Genomic DNA, 22,638 nt, shown 5'->3' on the forward strand with positions numbered 1-22,638 from the left:
GCCCAGGGCAGCCTACCCGAGGCAGACACCCAAAAACTGAAGGACATTGGTGCGGGGGAGTGTATTTTAACCTAAATATCAACTGATAGGCCTGGCAATGTGGCCCATGCCTTTCATCCCAGCACTTGCCAGGACAGACACCAGAGCTACACAGAGCAACCCTGTCTTGAAAAAACTGGAAAAAAAAAAGAAAAAACAAAAACAAAAACCCAACTCATTCATTTATCTGGTTGGTAGTGCCACACGCCTTAATCCCAGCACTCAGGTAGACAGACTTGGTCAGATCTCTGTGAGTTTGATGCCAGCCTGTTCTACAGAGTGAGTTCCAGGTCATCCAGAGCTACACAGAGAAACCCTGTTTGAAAAACCAGAAAAAAATCATTCATTTAAGCCAGGCAATAATGGCACATGCCTTTATCCCAGCACTTGGAAGGCAGAGGCAGGTTGATCTCAGAGTTCAAAGCCAGCCTGGTCTATAGAGTAAGTTGCAGGACAGCAAGGGCTACACAGAGAAATCTTTTCTTGAAAAACTTAAATAAATAAATAAAAATTTATCCATTGTTTCAATAGAGAAACACTGAGTAGTTAATTTTGCATCTATGTACTTATCTTGTAGAATTTTTGACATGGGACTTTACCATTAACTTAAAATGAGCTGGCACTCAACTATGTTGCTCAAATTGGCCTCCAACTGTCAAGAACTTTCTACCTCAATCTGCCTTGTATGGTATGAGCTGTCACATCTGTCTGAGATTACTTTTTACATAAATAACATAGTTCTGCTGGGCAGTGTTGGCACATGCCATTAACCCCAGCACTGGGGAGGCAAAGCCAGGCAGATCTCTGTGAGTTCAAGGCCAGCCTGGTCTACAGAGAGAAATCCAGGACTGTAGATGTAACCGTCTTGTTAAATAAGAAACAGATCCAATTGCAGAGTTGAAAGCCAAGAGGTCAGAGCAACAGCTGAGAGCTGAAAACCTTACCCTTCACTGGTTCTGCTGTCTTTCCTCTCTGCCAGAGATCTACTTCTGTGTGTTTGTTCTTTTTATTGACTTTCTGTTCTGCTTTCTCATTGGTTGTAAACCCAGCCTGTCCTCCTCATCACTGCCTGTCTGTACAGACCTCCAGGTCTTCTATGGTTGGTATTGAGATTAAAGGCGTGTGTCTCCATGCTGGCTGTGTTCTTGAACACACAGAGATCTGCCTATCTCTGCCTCCCAAGTGCTGGGATTAAAGGCGTGTGCCACCACTGCCCAGCTTCTGCTATGGCTTGCTATTAGCTCTGACCCCCAGGCAACTTTATTTATTAACCTACAAATAAAATCACATTTTAGTACATATAAAATATCACCATACCTGGGGGCAGGAGCCTATGGTTTCACACTTTATGGAAAGTGTCAGGAAGAATCCAGGGCAATCGGATGTATGTAGTGTGCTTCAGGTCAGTCCAGGTTAGGGGATGGAAAATAAAATAAGATATGAAATGTCTTGATAAATATGGTTTTGTTGTAGGATTTGAGCCTAATACACAAGTGCTCTGAGACTGAGCCACTGCTCAGGTCATCTATCTGTTTTTGTTAAATTTTATGTAGACACAAGGTCTCTTCATGCAAGGATGTCTAGCCTGTATCTGTTATCTGCTATTCTCAGGACCTTAATTCTTGTTCCCAGGTGTGGCCTGTGTGTTATACTTGGATTTTTATTTTTTATTTACTTATTTATTTTTAACTCTCAGACAATGTCAAGTCAACTAGTCAAGGCCGAATCAATCATATTCCTAAAGATTGGTTCTCAGATCAGCTAGAACACACGGATTATGTTGAGAATGCTATTAGCAGATCCCAAGACAATTTGTAAACTACAGTTATGAGGAAATTACAATTTAATCAACTGCAAAACCCTTACCTGTGAAACATTATTGATGGGGTTAAAAAAGGATTAAATTACAGAGCAGGTTCTGATGTGAATTCTAAAATGGGCCTAGGAATATGTACAGAGCCAGAAAGATCTGGAGTTCAAGAACATCCTTGCCTATTTTAGACACTGTCTCAAATATACTCAAAGAAATCCAGTGTGGTGGTTCACACCTATAATCACAAGACTCAGGATTAAAGAATTTGCCTTCAACATGGTATTAATTAATTCTCTCTTTTTTTAATGAATATCAAATTAATGTGAATACACCCTATGTACAGCACAGGCCAGTGACTCCATGCAGGCCACACAGATCATTACAAATTCTTTCCACTGGGACACAAGCTGTCATATAAATTACTCAGACTGGCCTTGAACTCACACTGAATTCCAGACAGGTATTGACATTGTCCCTTCTTTCTCATGCACCTGAATAATGGCCACTTAATGGACCACCAGTATTGGTAGGCGCACAGATCTTAGCAAAGTTGACTACATAACTATTCAGGTCATCAAATCAGCCTGTACATAGCACAGCATCCAAGCATATAATGAATCCTAATTTTCATCAGGATCTCAGTTCATTCTCTTTCCTGACAAGTAATCATTTCCTCAATTTCTTTAAGGGAATTTTTTTGTTCCCTCTTTAAAGACCTCTATCATCTTCATAAAGTTATTTTTAAGGTCATTTTCTTCTGCTTCTTCTATGTTGTGATGTTCAGGTCTTTCTGTTGTAGAACTGCTAGGTTCTTGTGTTGCCATATTGCTTTTTTTTTTTTAAGATTTATTTATTCAATGAATGCCCTATCTGCATGTACATGTTTATTTCAGAAGAGGGCACCAGATCCCAGTATAGATGGTTGTGAGCCTCCATGTGGTTGCTGGGAATTGAACTCAGGACCTCTGAAAGAGTTGCCAATACTCTTAAACTCTGAGCCATCTCTCCAGCCCACCATATTGCTCTTTATGCTGTTTTATGTATTTTTGCACTGACTTCTACCCATCTCTTCCTCCATTAGTCATAAGAGGTGCCTGTGTCTGAGTGAGCTGCTCTTGATCCAATCTGTGCTTGATGTGTCTGTGTTTCAGGTGTCCACCCTGGGTTCAATCTTAGCTCTTGGTCTAATTGGAGCTGACTGATTTTGTGTCTCAGGGAGCTGCTCTTGGTCTTATTAGGGCTCTTGGTCCAGTCAGAGCTGGCGCATTCCATGTCTCAGGAAGTCACTCTTGGTCCAATGAGAGCTAGAGGAATCTGTATCTCAGGAAGCCACTGGGGTTAAATGGGTTGGGTATGTTTGGGGTAGGGCATGGGTCTTGTAGATTGCAGGGTCTGATGGGGAGTTTTGGTGGAGGAACCTGCCGGCATGAGTCTTCCCTGCTGGCCCGCAACTGGGGCAGCCCTGACAGGAGATCTAAACAACCTGAACATGCTCTATTTAGATACTCTTCCATAAAAGCATGAGGGTCACTGAAATACAGGTGTACTTAACACCCATCATGGCAATGATTCCATGAAAGGAAAATCAGGTATAAACATGAAAATAAAAAAGTAAATTAATTAGTTAATAGACAAAATCTTAGTGTTTGTGGTGACTTGCAGAATGTGTTTTTACCTTCACCACAGTCTCAGATCATTCTCTTCCCTGAAAGGAGATCTGATCAAACTGGACACACCCTATTTCATACCACTACACTCAGGCAGGAGGATTACTAAGACTTACAGGTCAGCTCAGGTTACATATGAGTTTCAGATATATATAGAGAGAATTTATGTGGAAAATTATAGAAATAATAATGTAAGCAAGACAATGAATCCCAGAGCTCAGAGTTTGTGAAGAAGTATCATGGGTGGACCTGGGATCTTGACCATACTCTCAGATTTTATGCATTTCCACATGGAGATCTGATTCATTCAAACTACAGATGTAAAATGCCAAATAGGATGAAATGGGTGGATGTTCCATTATCCAACCAGATGGCAGCTTGTGGCTGAGAGGCAGGGCTACAAAGGGTAGATGTGAGCAGAAAGGAGATATAAGGGTCAGAATGGCTAGACAGGACATTCTGAGCCATGTATCCTGGAGTGACTGACTGTCTCTGCTGGGATTGGAACACCTGCTACCAACCAACCATCAGGACACCCCATCTCACCCAGCCTATTGAGTTTCTACTAGGGATATTTGACTTCAGATATCATAGGGAGTTTTCACTTCTGTGTCTTCTGGTGATTTTGATAAAAAAAAAATACAGCATTGCCTCAATCCTAAAAACAATTTTCTTATTTCTGCTCAATTAGGCTTTCTGATTTTGGAGACTCATTTTTGTATCTTAGCTAGATTGGCCTGGAAATAGCCAAGTAGGTCAGGCTGAAAGGAATTGGCTACCCCCCTGCCCCAGTGTCTTCAGTGGCCTAGTGATAACCAGATGGCATCAAACCCTGCATTAGACCCTCATTTTCTGGGACCACAGACTCAGCTTCTCAGACATTTTCTGATGTGTGTTTGCTTGGTTTTTTAATTCATTTCATTTATATTTTTTGGGGGTTTTGTTTGTTTGTTTGGAGTGGCAATAGCCTCAGGCTATAAACACAGCATCTTCCTCTTCACTCAATTCAGTCTCTGAGAACCCACAGCCCCAACCTTGTCCACAAGACCAAAAGTCAAGCACAGGTGAAATCCTCTAGGGACACAATGTGCTACTGTCTCCACTGTAAATCATTGTATGTGTTAGGGCAAGGAGAGGTTAGAGTTGGTTCTTTAAACTACTGCCAATCAAGAGAGAATGGAGGAGGAGAACAGAGACAACCTTCCTCTCTAGGTCTTCAGAGACCTTCCTTCCCTGCATCTATAGGCCATTTCTTGGCTTTTCAGCACCAACATGATTCTTGGAGAAGGGTCCAGTAACAAACAGCATACACACTGGATTTCAGGTCACTGACTGTAGTGATATTTTGTTTTACTTGTTAACAAATATAATTTTCCTGAAGATCAGAGGACAGAGTCAGCCACTAGATTAAACATACAGGCCAGATAGTGGTGGCACACGCCTTTAATCCTAGCACTCAGAAGGCAGAGACACATCTGAATCTCTGTGAGTTCAAAGCCACCCTGGACTGCATGAAATTAATCCAGTCTAAAAGAGAACTAAAGCCAAGCAGTGGTGGTACACACCTTTAATCCCAGTACTTAGGAGTCACATGTCTTTAATCCCTGCACTAGGAAGGTTGAGAGAGGAAATGATATGGCTGGGCAGGGAAAGGTGGGAGGAGATCAGAACAGAAGCTCTTTCATCTGAGGACCCAGGGTCATTCAGTCTGAGCATTCATGGAGACGGGATCTTTCCCTTTCGGCTGAGGATTTAGTGAGGTGAGAAGTGGATGTGGCCTATTTCCTCTCATCTTTCAGCATCTCCCCAATATCTGGCTCTGGGTTTTTACTATAAGACCATTAGTGTTTGTGCACCAAGTGACTATACCACTTAGCAACACAGTTGGTTTTCTGGTCTCATCACAGTAATGATTGCTTCAAAAGCAGAACTGGTCCAGCTTTGGAAATAAAGGAAAGAAAGAACAAAGAAAGGGAAGAAAGGACACATAAATCCCGGAAGACACACACACACACACACACACACACACACACACACACACCCAGAGAGAGAGAGAGAGGAGAGAGAGAAAGTTTTAGTGGTTATGCAATGACTTTGGAAATGGTTCCTTATCTTCACCAGTGTTTTAGTTCATTCTCTTTCCTGTGTGATGAGCTAATCAATCTGAAAACCCTCTGTTACTTAACTTCTATTGAGGCAGAATTTTTTTTTTTTTTTTGTGGAGCTGAGGATCGAACCCAGGGCCTTGCGCTTTTTAGGCAAACGCTCTACCACTGAGCTAAATCCCCAACCCAAGGCAGAAGAATTATTGATATACAGATCAACTCAGGCACATAATGAGTTCCAGATAGTTCTTAAATACAGTTTGAGACCTTATCTGGAAAAAATAATAAATTAATAACATACATAAGACAATGTATTCAATGTATTCAGAGTTTGTGGAGAAGTATTACAGAGGGGTTTGGGACTTGACTATAACCTCAGATTTCATACTTTCCCAAATCTGATTCACTCAAGCTAAAGATGCAAAAGCACAAGAGAGATTGGATGGGGAGATGCTCAAATATCCAATCAGATGGCAGCTTTTGGCTGAGAGGTGGAGCTATGAAGGGAAACTGTGAGGGAAAAAGTGGATTAGAATTGCCAGGCAAGACACTGTGTGGACCTGGAGTGATTGCCTGGACCTGCTGGGATTTGAACAGCTGTTGTGTGTGTCCTGATCAAGTAAGCCATTCACCCCCATCAGGACACACAATTTTACCTAGGATCACCAGTCTCTCATTTCATCTTAGTATTTCTGGGTTGTTTTTGTTTGGTTGTTTGGTTTTTGTTTTGTTTTATTTTGTTTGTTTTGGATTTTTAAGTTTATTTATTTATTATGTATACAGAAGAGGGGGCCAGATCTCATTACAGATGGTTGTGAGCCACCATGTGGGTGCTGGGAATTGAACTCAGGATCTCTGGAAGAGCCATCAGTGCTCTTAACCTCTGAGCCATCTCTCCAGCCCTGTTTTGGATATTTTGAAACTGAAACTCTCATGTAGTCCAGGCTGACCTAGAATTCCATATGTAGATGAGTGTTATGAGTACTGAGACCTGGAGCTAAGCGCCCTGCGAGTATACACTATTCAGAGGCTAAGACACACTGAGCAAGCAATGACCAACAACTCCAATCTGTCTTAAAAATATTTAATTCAAAGTGATTATAGATTTATTAAATGAAAATGAAGAAAAGTCTATAGAAGTAGACATTTGACCATGAATCTCAAGAAAGCATCAAGTTGATAATTCTCAGTATTCAAACTCCTAAAGATCAGGCTAGTGCTCAGCATGGCTCCAGGTTCTAAAGCTTTTAGAAATAATAGTAACTATATCCATTTCACAGTCTCCAAACAAGTTCCATTGATTGAATTGAAAACATACATAGTTTGTGCATGGGATCTTCACCTTTGCTTTTGGGGGTCATGGAAGACATTTGAAGATGGTTGCCAACAAAAATGTATGTTTCAGGTTTGATTTTCCTCTCTCTCATTGCCCAGTGTAGAAGGATCCAGGGGAACAGTAGTTGTGATTAGGTAGAAAAAGGGGAATATTAGCTTAAATGGATGCTCATCTCCATGATATCTTATATGGAACTATGGTTATGAGAAAGATAAAGAATGATAATAGGAAATACAAGGTTTTCCACATTTCTAGAGCAGTGACGGGACCCTGCATGGTTTATGCAGTGAAGGGGCAAAGAGGCTTGCTAAAAGTGGTTTGCCTGAAAGGGTTTATTCCTCTGGCTATTTCTATAACATCTGTCTATCCGAAGGCCAAGATGAGCTCCCCACCCACGCTCCTGCAGCTGGCAAGAAGAAGTCTGCTAAAAGATGAAGCTTTGGCCATCTCTGCTCTGAAAGACCTGCCCATGGAACTCTTCCCACCACTATTCAAAGATGCCTTCACTGGAAAACAAACAAACATCCTGAGGGAGATGGTAGCAGCCTGGCCCTTCCCATGCCTTCCTGTGGGAGCCCTGATGAAGAGTCCCCACCTGGAGACATTGAGGGCTGTGCTGGGTGGCCTGGATTTGCTGATTAACCAGAAGGATCAGCCTAGGTAAGTGAGAACATGGAGGGGAAGTGTAGATAAAGTGACTACAGAGATTAGAATGTGGTCCAAGTTGAATCAGATGTCTTAGAGAAGTGAATAAAAGAAAAAGGACAGTGGTGTGTAGAGCACACTGAGATTAGATGTAGTCAATATCAATGACTCTGCCCTTGCCTCTTCCCCCATCCACTAGAAATGGAAACAGTCTGGGTTCAAGGAATAGATTTAAGGGAAGTTGATGTGTGGGGTCAAGCAGATTATAAACGGTACTCCTGTCATTTGAATCTCCTTCTTGTTTGACCAACAGGAGTCGGAAACTAATAGTGCTTGATTTGCGGGATGCCCAGCATAACTTCTGGAATGTGTGGGCTGGAATAGAGGATGGTATCTGCTCTCCAGATGTCGTTACTGAGACCCAACCTGTGGTGCATCATCCCATACAAGAGGGGAAACAAGTCGTGACTGTGTTGATGAACCTTTCTCTCAAATCCAGCCATCTTTGTAAATACCTAAGGTGTTTCTATTGGTGGGCCAAGAAGAGAAAAGATGTGGTGCAGGTGATCTGTCAAAAGCTGGAGTTTTGGGCCCTGCCTGTCTATAACCCCCTAGAGCTGCTGGAGGTATTTGAGCCAAGCTCTATACAGGAATTGGAAGTGAATAAATGCTGTGACCTGGGGACTCTTGCAATGATAGACCCTGGCCTGGGCCAGATGACAAACCTTTAGAAACTCATTATCAATGAAATATACATGCCTTTGGAGCTGCTTGGGAACCAAGAGATGAAAGAATGGTGTTTTACAGAGATCATCCCCCAGTTCTCCCAACTCAACATGCTCCAGCATCTCTATTTGAATGATGTCTTCTTTCTGAATGAACGACTTGACCAAGTGCTCAGGTGAGGATGACTGAGAGCTTGATCCACAGGTCAGAGAAAAGGCTTTTCACTGAAACTTCAGTGTACACCTGTGGCTTCCCAGACACTCCTGAGGACACACTGATATGACCTTAAGATAATTGATCTAGTAGTCTTTCTGCTACTCTAGCTCCCATGATTGAGAAAAGGTCTTTACTAGGGACCCAGATGAAGTGAAAACAGATCTACAGAGGGTATGAGGTCTTTAACCACATGTTGCCTCCATGTCGGCTCTGTCCTTAGAACTGTATAAACAGTTTACATCTCACTCTGATTCCCCAAGAGGCAAGGGCTATTTGAGCACAGGTAGGGCTTGAATAAATGGGAAATGAGAGAGAGAGAGAAAGAGAGAGAGAGAGAGAGAGAGAGAGAGAGAGAGAGAGAGAGAGAGAGAGAGAGAGAGAGAGAGAGATTGATTAGGGGAACAGGGAAGCCCTGGAAGCAGGACAGAGGCTATGCTAGGAAGGTAGGTCTCATTGAGGCCAATGTTGGCACACACAGGGATGGTTCTAAGTGTCCCATAGTTGGTCCTTTTTGGTTTCCTGTGGATATCACCTGTCAGCTGATGTGCTTTTGTGCTTGACAGTGCAGAGGGAACAGATCTGTGGACAAATAGTCAGCGATAGTGCATAAGTTGTTAACTCTCTATCAGGGAGCATCATGATGCTCTCAGAATGACCTTAGGACTACTTAGCCTCTGCTACCCTGAAGTCATCACCCTTCCTCTACTACTATTAGACTTTACTGAGATAAACTCCTTTGTCTCCCTGTAGGTGCTTGAAGACTCCCTTGGAGACCCTTGCAATCACTAGCTGCATGCTATCAGAATCAGACATGGGTTATCTGTCCCAGTGTCCAAGCATCCATCAGCTCAAACATCTGGACCTGAGTGGTGTCCCCTTTTTGAATTCAAGTCATTCACTTCTAGGAAGACTGCTAGAAAGACTGACAGCTACTCTGCAGACTTTAGAATTGAAGGGCTGTATGTTGATGGACTTCCAAATCAGTGTCCTCCTGCCTGCCCTGAGCCAGTGCTCCCAGCTCACCGAAGTCAATTTTATGAAGAACTTCCTGTCTTTGTACAGCCTTAAGAATCTGCTGCAGCACACTGCCAACCTGACACATCTGACCCGGGAGATGTACCCTGCCCCCAGTGAGGTCTATGGTGACAATGGTGATGTCATGCCAGACAGATTTGTCCAACATTGTTCTGAACTCATGGAAACACTCTGTGTTGTAAGACAGCCGAAAGAGATCTGCTTTGTGAGTAAGAGATGTCTAGATTGTCAGGGATTCTGTGTTTATAACTTGGAGGCCACACTATGTTCATGTTGGCAATAAATAAGAAGAGATCACTGCCAGGCTCTGAGAAATCAAAGCCAGGACTCAAATGACTCATTAGAGTCACAACAAACGTATTCAAGCATTTTGGATGCACTTGGGAAAGAAGATTGCTTCACTGGTGGTTCATATTTGAAGGAGAATCATTGACATGGAGGACTGGGGGTTCATTTTCTGTCAACAGTACAGACCTAACCTTGGACAGCAAAGGAGATTTGAAAATTGTTGGGATTCTATCTTAGCATTTCATGGTATGAGCTACCATAGACACAGTGAAGGGGACAAAATGAAAGGAAATTACAAAGAGCAAAAGGGACTGGATAAGGAGGGTACCACATTGTTCTGTTGCTGGATAGCATCCATCTACTGGTTGAGTACCTCACCTAAAGATCTATATTGTATCTGTTTTGTGAAATATTCAAATGACTAAACCATGTAGTGGCACTAGACTTACAGTATTAGCACTGTTTTGCTGTAATTTTCTTTTGCTTGTTTGGATAGGCCCTCAAGGGGAGCATTACTTCCCCCATTACAATTTTCAAATTTTTCAGTAAAGCAGTTTTGAATGAGAGCACCATTATATTCTTTCAATTTAATAAGTGAGTTCTTTAACAGTCCCACATTTGGATACCAGCATTCTGCCTACACTCTCCCCATACTCGTCTGTCCCTTTGTCTCTATCCCTTTCTCCTAGATTTTTCAGAGTGACCTAACATGCCCTGCTCTTGGAGATTTTATACACTTTACCATCATGAAGCCATTCCAAAACACTACTGCCGGAGACCATAAGAATATACAGCAGATGACAACTGATATTCATAAGGTCAACCCACCAGGTAAATAAATCTCTGATGGAGGAACTTTATCAAACAAGGCTTATTTTACACAGTTAGCTGATTTAAAACCTCGGAGCATATTCAAAGTAAACTAGTGGCCACTGCAAATGAATGCACAAGGACAGATTCCCAAGTGTTTGTTGAACCAAGTGTCAGGCACAAAGCAACATTAGTAGACATAAGTTCCTGCTTCTCTTGAATCTCTGCATGAACTCAGTTTTTTAGATGTCCTGTGGTCGAGGTCATTCTAGTCTACATAAAGGGTATCACGTCAAACAAACAAACAAACAAAACAATAAGAGAACTTCCACTTCCTCAGAGAGACAGCCACAAAGCGCACTTTTACTCCTCAGCATCCTTCACACTGAGATACATATTGCACTTTCTTCCCATGCCTGTGGGAAGAGGTAAAGGTTCCTTTAGCCATTGCTGCACACCCTAGGAGCAGTCCCACACACCTGGAAGCCCTCTTCCAGATAGGCTCAGCAATGATCCAAGATTCTCTAGCAGTCTTATTCAGAAGCTGCTGTCCAGCCCTTTGACACCATTCTCACTAAAGCCCCGACTTGCCTGGACATCCCAATTTTGTCCCTGATGGCCTGGAGTACCTGATCCGGTTGGCTTCACCTTACAAGTTTACACAATCATACTCATCTCAAATCCAAATGTCCACACTGCTTTTATTTCCATTTTTCTGTATCTCACCCAAACAAATAGTTAATACTTTTAATCTAGAGAATATAACAGAATGTTTGTCGTGTCACCTGGGCTGGTCTTAGCCTGGGATATTAGCAGAGGATGGACTAGGTCCCTCTGGGGTCACTGAATCACCATTTATGGACCAGATGGCAGGACACTGAATCCAGAAGATGAGTGCAGCCTCCATCACTGTAGATGCTTCAGTGACTCCTCTGAGACTCTGGCTCTTAAGGACCATTTGAGTCACAGGTCCTCTAATCAAGCACTGCCTTCCAGTCCCAGGGAGGAGGGATCAGTTTTCTCCATCCCCACCATGCTCATCTACGTGGAGTTCAAGATGGTCCACGGAACTGATATCATCAAATGTGCCATCATTAAGCAATGAATGTTAGGGATATAGTAAATTCAGGAGTATGTGATGACCCACTCCATGAGCTGGGACTGAGTATTACTGACATGTGGCCACAGCATGCAGAGTGTTGGCAGGGAAAGGTTTCAGTTACTCTTGGGCTTAGACAGACAGTCAGGTTGTGGAACATTGTCGTGGCTCAGTGCATGAGTGTTTGCTACATCAACAGAAAGACCTTAGTGTGATGCCCAGAATCTCCAATGGAATAATAAACTGACCATTGAAAGTCATCCCCTGAAGCCAGGCATGGCGGCAAGTGTCTTTAATCCCAGCACATGGGAGGCAGGGGCATGTGGATTTCTGTGAGTTCAAAGGTAGCCTGTTGTACATAATGAGTTCCAGAATGGCCAGAGCTGTGTGGGAGACCACATCTCAGAGAGGGCTGGAGGGAGAGAGAGAGAGAGAGAGAGAGAGAGAGAGAGAGAGAGAGAGAGAGAGGGAATCTTCTGACCTCCACATTGTTACAATGGCACAGAGGGGCCTACATACAGACTCACATACAAATTCAATGATAATAAATCAAAGGCATATCCCGAAAACAGGTGTGGTGTGTGTGTAGATGTAGAAGGTAGCAAGTGCTCCCAGAGAACAGAAAAAAGAGGGTGGGGGGTTTCAGATAATCTGGAACTTTTCCAAGATTCTCAGGGTGCTGAAATCAAACCCTGGTCCTCAGAAAGAACAGCAGGCCCTGTTAACCTCTGAGCCATCTCTCGAAGAGAATCTCTCTCTAGCTTTTTGACTGGGGTTTCATGAAGCTGAAGGGTATAAAATGTCCAAGAGCAGGGAATTTGGGGTCATGGTTCACTCTGAAAGTTCTAGGATGCAGAAGGTGTAGAGACAAGGGGGACACGAGAATCGGCGAACACGGTAAGCTTAATGGACAACTATGAAACTGTCAATGAACCGACTCAGTAAATTAAAGAGTACAATGCTCTCTCATGCAAAAGGGTTTTCTTGAAACCTATGGAAAACTGTGAGGATGCTAAGGATGGTGGGAGAAATAATATCCAGTTCCTCAAGCCGTCCAGAGCAAGGAAAAGTCAGATCACAGCTCAATAGTGAGAATGCTGTATGCCCAACACCAGTTCATAGTTCAAGCAACTTACTGTTCAAGAAAGAAACATATATCCATAAATTACAAATCTTTATGTAAGATGGACAACCAAAAGGCAGAGGCCAAACAAAGACAGAGGCTTGGGTCCTGCCTCATCCTGTCCATTATGCTCCTTGTAATATCCTCTGTCTTTATCCCCTTCCCTGTGTCTATGGTCTCTCAGACACTGATTGTGCTGGCATGAAATCCCTACCATTTCCCAATCTCTCTTCCTGTCTGAGGTTGGGTCTGCACTGTTCACCTTCATTAGAAAATGAGCCCCATGTCAGAGCTTCACTCCCTCTGATCTAAACTAGTGGAGCAGTCTTGTTTCCCAAGTACATCCAAAACCCCTTGAATACACATCCTCTGTGTCTCTAATGGGTCACTTGAATCCTGGCTTTCATTTTTCAGAGGCCAGCAGTGGCTTCTCCTTATTGATTGCAAACAGGAGCATAGTTTGAACTTCAGGTTATAGACACAGAATCCACGACAATCCAGACAGCTCTTACCAACAAGGTAGATCAAATTGGCCTGCCTTATAGCCCCGAGTGTTTCCGTGAGCTCAGAACAATGTTCTGCAAGTCAGTCTGGCAGGACCTCACCAATGTCATCATAGAGCTCCTCAGGGGCAGGGTACACCTCTGGGGTCTGATGTCTCGGGTCAGAAGTGTGCTGCCGCAGCGTCTTCAGGTTTCACAGGACAGGGAGTTCTTCACAAATTTGACCTCAGTGAGCTAGGAGCACTCACAGGGAGGAGGACATTGATTTGGAAGTCCGAGATCATAGAGCCTTCAAGTCTAAGGTTAGCAGGTAGCTGTCAGTCTTTCAGTCTTCCTAGAGTGAATGGCTTAAATGTAAAGTAATGACACACTCGCGACCTGCATTCCCCCTCTTATGGGATGCTGCACCCCTGTTGGATCTCGATAATGTCATCTGGAGAGCAGACGCCATCCTGTCTTACAGTCCATATGTTGTAGAAATTGTCGTGGGCATCCCAGAAATGGAGCACATGTAGTGTCCAGTTCTTGTGGGTTAAACCGATTCTGGTGTCTGGAATTAAATTGAAATGTGATTTGTTGGTTTGTTTGCTCATTTATTTATTTATTTTTGAGAGATATGGACTGTGTACACACCTTGGCCATTCTGGAACTCATATAGACATGCTGCCCTTGAACACATAGAGATCTACCTACTGTGCCTGCTGCATGCTGGGATGAAAGGTGTGCAGTGCCAAACCTTGTGGAAAAGCTTCTGCCTAGCACACCAGCAGCCTTTGATGCTGTCCTCAGCGCCATGGAATCAGAATCATCACATCCCCATGTCCTCAGCAGTCAGAACGTCCTATAGCTGGGATCCAGCCATTCTACTTCAGACTTCTGGACAACAACTACACGATCCTGACAAATCTCTGGGTAAACTATTAATTCCACAGAAATTCAGATCTACATAGTGTGGCCGCATCTAAAAGACAAAAGAAAACAAAAGCTAAGTCATTACCGAGTTCTACAGAGTTTTCAGTGGTTGTGAACACTGATGACTCTTCCAAATTCTCATTCGATTAGGGGAGCAGGAGGTTTGAGCTGGAAGAGGAACAGAGGGAGAGCAAGGAAAGAGATATGATGACTAATGAAGGCACCATGGGAATAGGGAGGAGCAGAGAGCCAAGGAGGTTCCCAGGAATCCACAAAAATGTTTTATTTTTTTTTAAGATTCATTTTACTTTTAAATTATGGACAGGTGTGTGTATCTGAATGTAAAGGTCTGCACATGAATGTAGGTGCTAGCAGAGACCAGAAGAGGATGTAAGATTCCCCTGGAGATGGAGTTACAGGTAGTTGTGAGTCCTTAAACTGAGTGATTGGAACTGAACTTGGGTCCTCCATAAGAGCAATTTATTGCCCTTAAGTGCTGAATGACCAATCTCTCCATCTTCAGAGTTTTCTTTCTTTCTTTCTTTCTTTCTTTCTTTCTTTCTTTCTTTCTTTCTCTTTCTTTTTTGTTTTTTGTTTTTGTTTGTTTTTTTTTTCTTGTTTTTGCTTTTTTGAGACAGGGTTTGTCTGTGTAGCTTTGTGCCTTTCCTGTAAATTGCTTTATATACCGAGGCTGGCCTGGAACTCACAGAGATCTGCCTGCTTCTGCTTCCCAAGTGCTGGGATAAAAGGTGTGTGCCACCACCACCTGGCCAGGGTTTTCTTATTAAAAATATGATATCATCAAATAGAAAATTCTTGAAAGACATATTGATAACAGGTTCTCCTATTTTTCCCAGGTCTCTGTTCTTGAAAAAGATAAATTGGAGCTCAGTGGTGGTGAGCACAACTTTCCTCATAGCACTCAGGAGGCAGAGCCAGGTAGATCTCTGTGAGTTCAAGGCCAGCCTGGTGTACAGAGTGAGATCCAGGACAGGCACCAAAACTACACAGAGAAACACTGTCTTGGAAAAAACCAAAACAACAACAACAACAAAAGATAAATTGGGGGTTGTTTGTGGTGGCCAATGCCTATAACACAAGCACTTGGAAGCTAAATGCTGCTGGAGTTCCAGGTCAGCTTCAGCTGCATAAGAACTTGGAAGACAGCCTGAATACATGAGATCTTACCTCATAAAGCATAGAAAACAAAAATTTAGGACTGCTGGTAGCTCCCTGGTTAGACTCCTCCTAGAATTCAAGAAGCCCTGGGTCTGATTTGCAGCAGAAAGCACTGTATGACCTGGGTGTGCTGCTCAAATCCCAGCACTCAGGCCCCTAAGCAGGAGAATCAGAAGTTCAAGGTCCTCCTTGACTGCACAGTGAGTTTGAGATCAGCCTAGGAAACCCCAGACACATGCTCAAATCAGGAAAAGGGGAGCTCTGGAGAGAAGGCTGAGTAAGAAAGAGCACTGGCTGCTCTTGCAGAGTACCCGGATTCAGCACCATCCCCTCATGGTGGCTCACAAACATCTGTAATTCCCCTCAGTTCCAGAGCTCTCTGACACTGTGTTCTGGGCTCTTCTGGCACTGCATACATGTGATGCTCAGTCATACATGGAGGCAAACACACTCACACAATACAATGAAACTAAATATTTTAAAAAGAAAAAATTAAGGATTTTTATAATACAGATTTAACACAACCATGATGCTTTATAAAAAGAAGTGCTGGCTTTCTCTGGAAAGCAGTGTCCATCCGAACCTCCTATATTCCCCTTCTTGCTCGATTTCAAATTCATGGCCTCTCTTATCATTAATTGCTGTTACATGCATGTATGTAAATGTGCACACACATTTATTCTGAAGTCTAACCTGCTCCTTCAGCATACTTCTCATATGTATGTTTTCAGGGCTGACCATTTTCTAGTGAATAACCAATGGGTGTGTCCTTGCCTTTGAAAGATTAATTCTCCACTCTCAATATTACTTTGTGCTATGTGTAGGTTTGAGGCCTTCCGGTTGTTCCTATGGCTACTTTGGTATGTCTATTGCTCTTGGTCAACTCCTCTTTGGGCAGTCATGTTTGGGAGACTGTTATGGTGTAACTTCCAACAATTATAGGAGACACAGCCTCATAGTTAACTTCTGATCCTTTGATTCTCACAATCTTTGCAACCGTTTTCTGCAATTCTTCCTGAGCCTTAGGTGCTGAAGTGAGTTTTGGATATATCCATAGTTTCTCAACTAAGCACTGCTGCCTTTTAAATCATTAGAAACACATTTTAAAAGGCTGTCTAGTGCCCACAGCGTGTCCTTATACCTCTTATTGGGGTCTGTCAGTGCTGATGGAACAGAATTATGTTCAATGTCAAATAATGTATCAAGAGCCCTTGTAATGAGATTTAAAGTGTCCCTATGCTGGAAGTCTCCACATTTCTGTGGGAACCCATTTTCAGTTCCTAGTGGCTTTACCCAGCAGGTCTGCATGGAGACGATGATTAGACCAGGGGGTTGAGTGCAGGTGTCAGAGATGGTCTGCACATGGCGGTGCCAGGATGGGGGGGATGTCTTTTGCCCCACCCCTTGGCATTTCTGTAAATACCCTAAGACAGAGACAGGGCCCATCGGGATAGGCTCCAGGCCCTCTGGAGGGTATCCTGTATTTTCTGTTTATCTCTATACTCTAAATCCTTCTATCTAATATTTCCTGCTGCTCTCACTCAAGAAGACTCTGGGGAACTCTGGGGTTGGTGAGTAGCCAGCCCACACATTTCTCAGTTTGGCTTCAGTTAAAAGTGTGAGTTTGGAAGTGTCTTCCACATTCAGTTATGTTTTATGGAAGTCAGCACATAACCACAATGGCATTTAGCACAGGACTTTGGGGCTTTTTTAAAATTTTTACCTTATCTTATTCTATTTATTGTTGTGTGTGTTTGTGTGTGTGTGAGTGCTGGGTGAGTGGTGTGGAGTGGTTGAGGATCTCACCTGCCATGGTATGGATGCTCTGCATTAACAAAATCATGGAGGTCCTGACTGGATATCAAGATACTCTCTGTATTGAGTCCTGCTGTTACTGTTGTTCATTGGTGAGCTAAATTTCATTTTGTGGTTTAGGCTAGGGTCAGTCTGAAGACAGTCTTCTTCAGCTCCCTATAATCAGTGACAAGTTTGTTCCACTCTCTGCCATATATATATATATATCGGGGGAGGGGGTGATTCCAGACAGGGTTTTCCATGTAGTTTTGGTGCCTGTCCTGCATCTTGCTCTGTAGGCCAGGCTGAACTCGAACTCACAGAGATCTGCTTGGTTCTGCCTCCCGAGTGCTGGGATTACAGGTGTGAGCCACCCCCCCCTTCTACCATATATTTTTACATTTATTTATTTATTTGTTTGTTTATTATGCATTTATTTCTATTTTTGGGGAATCGTGGGGCACACGTTGAGGTGGAAGAACAATCAGGGGAGTCTCTTTCTTTCTTTCTTTCTTTCTTTCTTTCTTTCTTTCTTTCTTTCTTTCTTCCTTCCTTCCTTTCCTCCCTCCCTCCCTCTTTCTTTCTTTCTTTCTTTCTTTCTTTCTTTCTTTCTTTCTTTCTTTCTGTCTGTCTTTTTTTTTTCCCAAGACAGGGTTTCTCTGGTAGCTTTGTGCCTTTCTTGGCACTGTCTTTCAAGACCAGGCTGGCCTCAAACTCACAGATCCACCACCACCGCCAGGCCAATCTTTCTCTCTTTCAATCATGGGGCTTCCTGTAACTGAACTTAGGTAGTTAGGCTAAAGCCAAGCACCACTGCCAAATGTGCCCTTCTGCTAGCTGACAGCTCCCTTGTTAAATGAAAAAAAAAATTTTTTTGTTTTTTTCTTTTCTTAATTTTGAGAGAGTCTCACTGTGAAACTCTGGATTGTCTGGAATTCCCTATGTGGATCTGGCAGACCTCAAGACACAGGAATCCCTCTTTGTCTGCCTCTGGAATGCTCGGATTAAAGGTGTGGCCCATCACACCCTGCTCTCCACCCAGTCACCATTTCCTCTTCTCCAAGCAGGTTGCAGCCCCATCCTTTATCTAACACCCTTACCTCCTGGGCTTCTCCCTCAAAGCCTTTCTTGTTCCTTTTGGTTTGTTTTTATTTAAGTTTAGAAAAAATCATTTCCATTAGCCCAGGCTACCTTAAAGCTTGCTGTGTAGCTGAAGATGACTTTGTTCCTTCTCCAGCCTCGCACCCCAGTCTTCTCAGAGCTGCCACAGTAGATGACTGAAAGAGAAACCAGTTCTGCCTTGAACTCCAGAACCCACTCACAGTGATGACAATAAGAATTTCAGCTGCTGCCAGGCGGTGGTGGCTCATACCTGTAATCCCAGCACTCGGGAGGCAGAGGCAGGTGGATCTTTGTGAGTTCGAGGCCAGCCTGGTCTACAAAGTGAGTTCCAGGACAGCCTCCAAAGCTACAGAGAAACCCTGTCTTGAAAAAAACGAAAAACAAAAACAAAAACATTCAGCTTCTTTTCTTACTCTTTGTCTACTATTAGGCACAGATAAACCATGGCATGACTCACACACAGAACAATGTGGGCAACATATAAACAAAATTCAGCTAGCTGAAGGAAGGATGAGGCAGGAGGATTGTTGAGAGTCCAAAACAAGATTATCTACAATCTGAGTGTCCATCACAGAAGTAAGTTATAAGCCAAGTGCATAAATAAGCAAATAAATGAATGACTTTAAAAAAGTAAAGGAACTTAGTGTTGTGAAGTGAATTCATGCACGGATTCCCGATATTCATCCTAGGCTCAGAATTCTCTTGATTCTTCCTTCACCCATGGAGCCCAATGTATACTGAGGAAAAAGCTCCACATAAGATTAAATGGGCGGAGTAAAATCATCCAATCAGATGGCAGCTTTTGTTGGTGGTGCAGCTGCTAAGGGGTGAGAGAAGAAAGTTTTGTGAAAGTGCCATTGGAGCCAGAGAAGACACTTGGAGCACTGGAGCTTGTCACCCATGTCCAGGCCAGGTAAGTCCTTTCTTTACCTCCACCAGGACACTCCAACTTGTTCAGAGACATTTTAGACACAAGACAGTGCAGGGCATGCTGAAATCACTGTCTTCACATGGACAGAAGACATGGGGCTTCCAAACCCAGGTCTGCTCTCTTCTCCAATGTCCCCTGTCTTCCCTTGGTTTAATTTTGGGTGTTGAGACAGGGCCTCACTGTGCTGCACAGACTCTGCTAGACCTGGCTAGGTAGCTGCACTGGGTTGGGAATCAAGGTCCCGAGTGCTGGAATGACCTGCATGCTCCACCATTTTCTGATTCTTATCAACTACTTACCTTGTTTGTGTTGGTTAACTTTGAGACAAGGCCTCATTCTGTAAACCATCAACCTTTGAATCCCTGGCAGGTCCTCTGCTTCAGCCCCCAACATCTGGGATTCCTGTTGGGAGGTTCTCAGTGCCTTGATCTCAAGCTTTGTTTGGTGCACATTGAAAATTTGTTTCTTTCCTTTTTGAAATAGTCTAGTTCTATAGTCCTCTTTAGACTCAAAGCTGCAGGAATTCACTGGCCTTATCCTCCTGAGTGTGGAGATCAAAACTCTTAACTGTATTAAAAATTCCTCTAGTTTTTGGTGACAGGATAACAATATAGAATATATTGACCTAGAGATTTTATGTAACACAGGATGACCTTGAACTATCTTCCTGCCTCCACTTGCTAATTATGGAATATGTACTTATAGCTTGTGGCTGTGGCACATACCTTTCATCCCAGCACATGGGAGGCAGAGGCAGGTGGATCTCTGAGAGTTCAAGGTTTGCCTGGTCTACAGAGCTAGTTCCAGGACAGCCAGGGCTATACAAAAATACCCTGTCTTGAAAACAAAGAACAAAATAAGTTTCATTTAAGAACTTTTATTTGGGATGGAATCTCATTAGGTCAAGAACTCTCTGTAATTCAGTCTGACTTTGAAAGAGCAATCTTCCTCATTGTACCTCACAAAAGGTGGAATAAAGGTTATAAATCTGTTAAATTCATATCCAGCTCAAAAAAATCAACAAATATTTTCTAAAATTCTAATACATTCCTTCAGGAGGCAGGCTGGGTTTTTTGTTTGTGTGTTAGTCTTGATTTAGTAAGGCTTTTTGTTTGTTTGGTTTTCGAGACAGTTTCCCTGTGTTGGGCTGGCTTTCCTTGAACTCATTCTGAAGACCTCTGGCCTTGAACTCACAGAGATTTACCTACCTTTCGCTTCTGAGTGCTGGATTAAAGGTGTGTATGAGCCCAACCCAGAGATTTAGTTGATTTTAATGAGATAACTGATCACTGTAATTTAAGTTTTTGGTCTTTCAGTTCTTTGAGGGTTTTCAAGACAAAGATTTTACCTAGCCCAGGCTGGTGTTGTACTTGTGATAGCTCTGCCCCTGTTTCTCTGTGTGCTGGTTTCAGTTATGATCTCATTATTATTGAATTGTACTTCACAGGTGGCAGTTTTGTGATTTATTGAAAAAAATTGTTTTGTGTTTGGAGACAGGGATCTCTGTGTAACCCTGGCTGTCCTAGAACTCACTCTGTAAACCAAGCTGGACTGCCTCTCAAGTCCTAGAATTAAATGCATATGCCATCACCACCCAGCTAATTGAAATAATTTTTAACAGTGTCATTTAAAATGGAGGGGAGGGGCTGGGGAGAAGGTGGGGGCAGGGTTGGGAGGGGGGAGGACAGGGGAAACCATGGCTGATGTCTAAAATTAAAACACAAATATAATAAATTTTAAAAAAATGGAAAAAAAAAGCCTGGCAGCTTGGTTTCCAGAGTGAGATCCAGGACAGGTACCAAAACTACACAGAGAATCCCTGTCTCAAAAAACAAACAAACAAAAAACAAAAACAAAACATAAAAATGGCCTGGGGATGGATTTATCATGAGTGGCCACAAGACACAGTGATGTTTTTGGACAGTGCTTATTGGATGCAGTTGCTTCAGCCTGGTCAATTTGACAAGTTCACTCCTCAAACTGACATAAAAAGAAGCTGAGTAGGCTGCTTGCACAATGCTGTAATCCTAGCACTAGAGATGTGAGGGAAAACCATTCCCTGTTCTAGGATAGCTTGGGGTACATGCAGTGACTTGGAAATGATTAAGTTGAATGCGGCTCAGTGGAAAAGCACTCATCTAGCACAGGCCAGGGCCTGGATCAAACCCCAGTACCAAACAACCTCAGTCAAAAACAAGAGAACTGCAGGGCCCTGGAACTCCCAAGTTGGGTAACTGCTTCCCTGCTTGCTGACCTTGACCTTGATGTCCTCCCTATGCTGATTCCCTGCTGGTCTCCACCCTCCTGAATGCTTAAGTGAAGTTCCTTGTTTGTGTGTCCTGTGTTTGGGCATTAACAGCTTAGATGTAAGAAACATCAGTAGCAAACTTCTGCCCTCCAGGGGTTCTCCCATTGTGCTGTAAGCCTATATTTAAGGTTTCCTCCCTTCTTCAATTAACAGCATTGGGCATCCTACTGGCACCAATGACCCGCTGTCTCCACAGCCCCTCGCTCAGACATGGTGAATGGGTGGTGGTAGCATCGGCGCTACTGCAACAGGGAACTCATCAATCCGTATCATTCTTGCTTATTTAGGTTGTTTTTGAAGCCTCTAATACTGGCCTAGCCTCAAACTTAAAGTATGGACTAGACTGTATGGAATCCTTCCACATCTGTCTCTACAGTAATGAAATTTTAGTTTCTTGCCAACCAGACTGACATCATGCAGTATTTGAAAAGCAATGTTTGATTCAGAACATGCTGAGCAGTTAGGTCACATCAGATTGGCTAGTGTACAATTTTAGGATCTTAGTGTGAGTTGAGTCCAGCCTAGATTACATAGCCAGTTCTGGACTACACATTGAGACCCTGTATCAACAAAAATAAACGAGTTGCTTGAAGGACATGATACCCCACTAGCCCCCAGGCACTTACCCAGGGAACTCTATACTCCAAAGTTGTTGGACATAGCTAGGTTCCCCAAACCAGGCTCTAAATCTTTGAAAATTAAAAGCAATGATCCCATTTCACAGACTCTTCTCAGTCTTTGCCAGGCAGGATCATTTTGTTTAAAGCCTAATATGGGTAGGTTGTACATATAATACTTCCATTGTCTCTGAAAAGGGGTTAATATCCTTTCTGCATAAGAAATGGAGCTTAGATTTTTCTGTCCTGTTTCCCCCTTCCAAAGGGGTATGGGACTCAAAGCAGCAAAGGTTGGAACTGGATGGGACATTGGTGAATGTGAATGACAATGAGAGGCTCCACGTGCTGCCAGGGTAGCAGCATTTGCCTC

General features: G+C 43.1%; 1 protein-coding gene across 1 annotated transcript; it reads left to right on the top strand.

The window, feature by feature from the left end:
• The first annotated feature begins 7,234 nt into the window (after nucleotides 1-7,234).
• On the top strand, nucleotides 7,235-22,625 carry LOC118575486 (PRAME family member 12-like). The gene is given in 4 exon segments (XM_036176027.1): nucleotides 7,235-7,620; nucleotides 7,922-8,506; nucleotides 9,298-9,854; nucleotides 22,534-22,625. Coding segments are annotated over 4 exon segments (1,620 nt in total).
• The last annotated feature ends 13 nt before the right edge of the window (nucleotides 22,626-22,638 follow it).

Source organism: Onychomys torridus, unplaced genomic scaffold (assembly GCF_903995425.1).
Source record: "Onychomys torridus unplaced genomic scaffold, mOncTor1.1, whole genome shotgun sequence".
In the NCBI taxonomy this organism is placed as follows: domain Eukaryota; kingdom Metazoa; phylum Chordata; class Mammalia; order Rodentia; family Cricetidae; genus Onychomys; species Onychomys torridus.